General features: G+C 41.0%; 2 protein-coding genes across 2 annotated transcripts in view; one reads left to right on the top strand and one right to left on the bottom strand.

Annotated features, from left to right (window-relative positions):
- The window catches only part of LOC134194851 (GTP-binding protein Rheb homolog), a 2,461-nt gene extending 149 nt beyond the window's left edge, over positions 1 to 2,312 (bottom strand). The window contains exons 1-7 of the mRNA XM_062663828.1: positions 2,203 to 2,312; positions 2,064 to 2,135; positions 1,938 to 2,005; positions 599 to 681; positions 471 to 527; positions 185 to 314; positions 1 to 113 (exon numbers count right to left, since the gene is read on the bottom strand). The exon at positions 1 to 113 is cut by the window's left edge and continues 149 nt beyond it. Coding sequence (XP_062519812.1) covers positions 21 to 113; positions 185 to 314; positions 471 to 527; positions 599 to 681; positions 1,938 to 2,005; positions 2,064 to 2,135; positions 2,203 to 2,251 — 552 coding nt within the window. The 5' untranslated portion in view covers positions 2,252 to 2,312 and the 3' untranslated portion in view covers positions 1 to 20. The remainder of the gene's footprint in view (positions 114 to 184; positions 315 to 470; positions 528 to 598; positions 682 to 1,937; positions 2,006 to 2,063; positions 2,136 to 2,202) is intronic.
- Positions 2,313 to 2,362: 50 nt separating this feature from the next.
- The window catches only part of LOC134194932 (protein canopy homolog 2-like), a 3,242-nt gene continuing 3,104 nt past the window's right edge, over positions 2,363 to 2,500 (top strand). Inside the window, exon 1 of the mRNA XM_062663916.1 lies at positions 2,363 to 2,500. Coding sequence (XP_062519900.1) covers positions 2,404 to 2,500 — 97 coding nt within the window. The 5' untranslated portion in view covers positions 2,363 to 2,403.

The following is a 2,500-nucleotide window of genomic DNA, read 5'->3' as shown; positions in this document are numbered from 1 at the left end:
ACAGACGTCGGAGACACGACTTAGAGTACTATACAGTCGTCTCGTTTGTCGACAGCAGGATTCAACTTCCTCTCTATCTCATCAATAGCAGTTAAAAATACTTCGGAAACTTTCTGTATACATACATACATACATATAGTATTATCACATCACTCTGTTTGTTGGTAATTGATGAGTAGTGTACCTCGTTTTGTTTAGCCGATGTCTCCACAAATGCGGCTCGCCAGGAGGCTGCAACACCTTGACCTTGTGCTAGAGTGACTGCACGATCCATGTGCAGGTCGATTTTATTGCCAACAAGTACAACTGGTACACTGGCAGATAGAAATCGATTAGTAGAGACATAAACAAAGTGACACACAGAATGACAGACAGACAAACAGGCAGACAGACAGACAAACTCGCTGACTGACGCACAGACCAACTGACAGGCAGACTGGTAGATAACAGTCACTCTCACAACCACTCACTGGTCTGTTCCCAGTTGATCGAGTAACTTATCGTGAATTACTTTCACGACTTCAAAGCTAAACACACATACAATGCACGCAAGTCAAACGGCTTATACATTGATTTAGCTGCTCTGTAATGTATGTACCTCTTCTGACTGTTTACAGAGTACACAAGAATATAGCCGTCGATATCGACAGAATAGCAATGAGGGAATATACTGTACTCGTCCTACAATCAGACATAAAATATTTCATTAGAGTCATGCCTCAAACAACACATACATGTATGACAGACCACAACACAACAACAACACAGACAGACAGACAGCCAGACAAACAGACAGACAGACAGCCAGACAAACAGACAGACAGACAGACAGAGAAAGGATTTATGCTGGACAGTGCCATTCAAGGTGCTGTTTATTAGAATTGATCTTCAATGCATGCATATAGTTTCAACTTGTAGTTTGCTGATAACCGTGATTCCACTGACCTGAACGGTCATGAAAAATATTTTTACTTTTAGTGTTCTGTATGTAGAGGTTTGTGTGTAATAAATGATGACAGACAGTCAGACAGACAGACACTCAGACAGACAGATAGACAGACAAATTGTAGAACTGCCATGCATACATGTGTGGGAAAGATGTATTTCCCACCGAATAAAGGCTGAAACTCGACAGACATTATTGTGTATCAGTCTGTTCCTTTAGTAGCAAGAATTCAAGGCACCTCATTATAATCTTTATAAGCACCTAACCTGGCACTTAGAACTAGGTTGTAGTACATCCTATAATAGGAACACGAGAACAAGTAGAAATTGATCTTGAAACAAAAACTTTCAGTCTCAATGAGCCAGACAGAGGAGCACATCAAATTAATTAGCAAGTGTGTGTGTGTGACATGGAAATTATTTAGTCAAATAGAGTGTCAACAGTCACAGCTGTGCAGACCTATTCATTCTACTACTGCACAACTTTAGGAGCCTCCAAGTTGACTACCCAACCCCGCACTCAGTCTTTCTGTCAAGACATCACTCATGACTACAAGTACAAAAAAATGATTCACAGTTGCTGGATTTCTTCATTTCATTCAACAGCCAGTCTATCAACCTAACAGCCTCCCTATGGCTTACAAACTAATACACTACTCAGCTTTGTCACCGCTATGGTATTAGAACAACGTGTTGAATAGACAACGTCCGGAAGACTTAATTAATTTGTGACGTCATGATGACCTTGCTCATTTTTCACAGGATGTGAGAATCTCATTACCAAGTTGACACAATTTCAATTGAGACAGCTACTACATGGCATCCAGCTCCCTCAGTATTTTTCATCGTTTCATATGCGACAGAAACTGATAAAACCGTTTTGATTACGCATGCGTAGGCTGATGCAACCAATTGTGAAGAAATGTTTTCAATTATCGAGAATAGCTAGCAAGACCACAAAACCATCCAATGATCTAAATACAAACACTGACCTGTCCAGCTGTGTCTACCAGCTCTGCAGCGTAATCTTGGCCTTTATGGCGAAAATTCTTGTGGAAAGCTGCCAGAATCGACCGTTTTTACCTGCTACGACGCACAACTACCAAAATAACGCTCACTGTTTTCAATGGTCGGATCATACGAGTCGACAAATTGATTTTCAACAAACTGAATGGCGAGAGAAGACTTGCCTGCATTCAAATTAGAGAAACGAGATGGTGAAACCGGATATTGAGAAAATTGACAGTGATTGCTAACCGACTGATCTAAAGCCCATAATAGCGATCTTTCTATTCTTGATAGCCATGCCGTGGCAGGACGTCAAACTAGAGTAAAATAGCAGTGTACATACGGGTAAGCTATAGCAACATGTTAGAGCCCGGATATACTAATATCCGGGTTAAGAACGTAACATACGGGGTTCGATTGAGTAGTGCTTGCAAGGTGGCAGTTAGGGTAATGCCTTTGGTAACGTCATTCTTTTTCTTTCTTTTGTTTTCGCCGATATTCGTTGTGTCAGAGTCTAAGGAAGAGAGAAAGCAACTACTTTGCGCTG

This window comes from Corticium candelabrum, chromosome 19 (genome assembly GCF_963422355.1).
Source record: "Corticium candelabrum chromosome 19, ooCorCand1.1, whole genome shotgun sequence".
In the NCBI taxonomy this organism is placed as follows: Eukaryota; Metazoa; Porifera; class Homoscleromorpha; order Homosclerophorida; family Plakinidae; genus Corticium; species Corticium candelabrum.
This window is presented reverse-complemented; position numbering and strand designations above follow the sequence as displayed.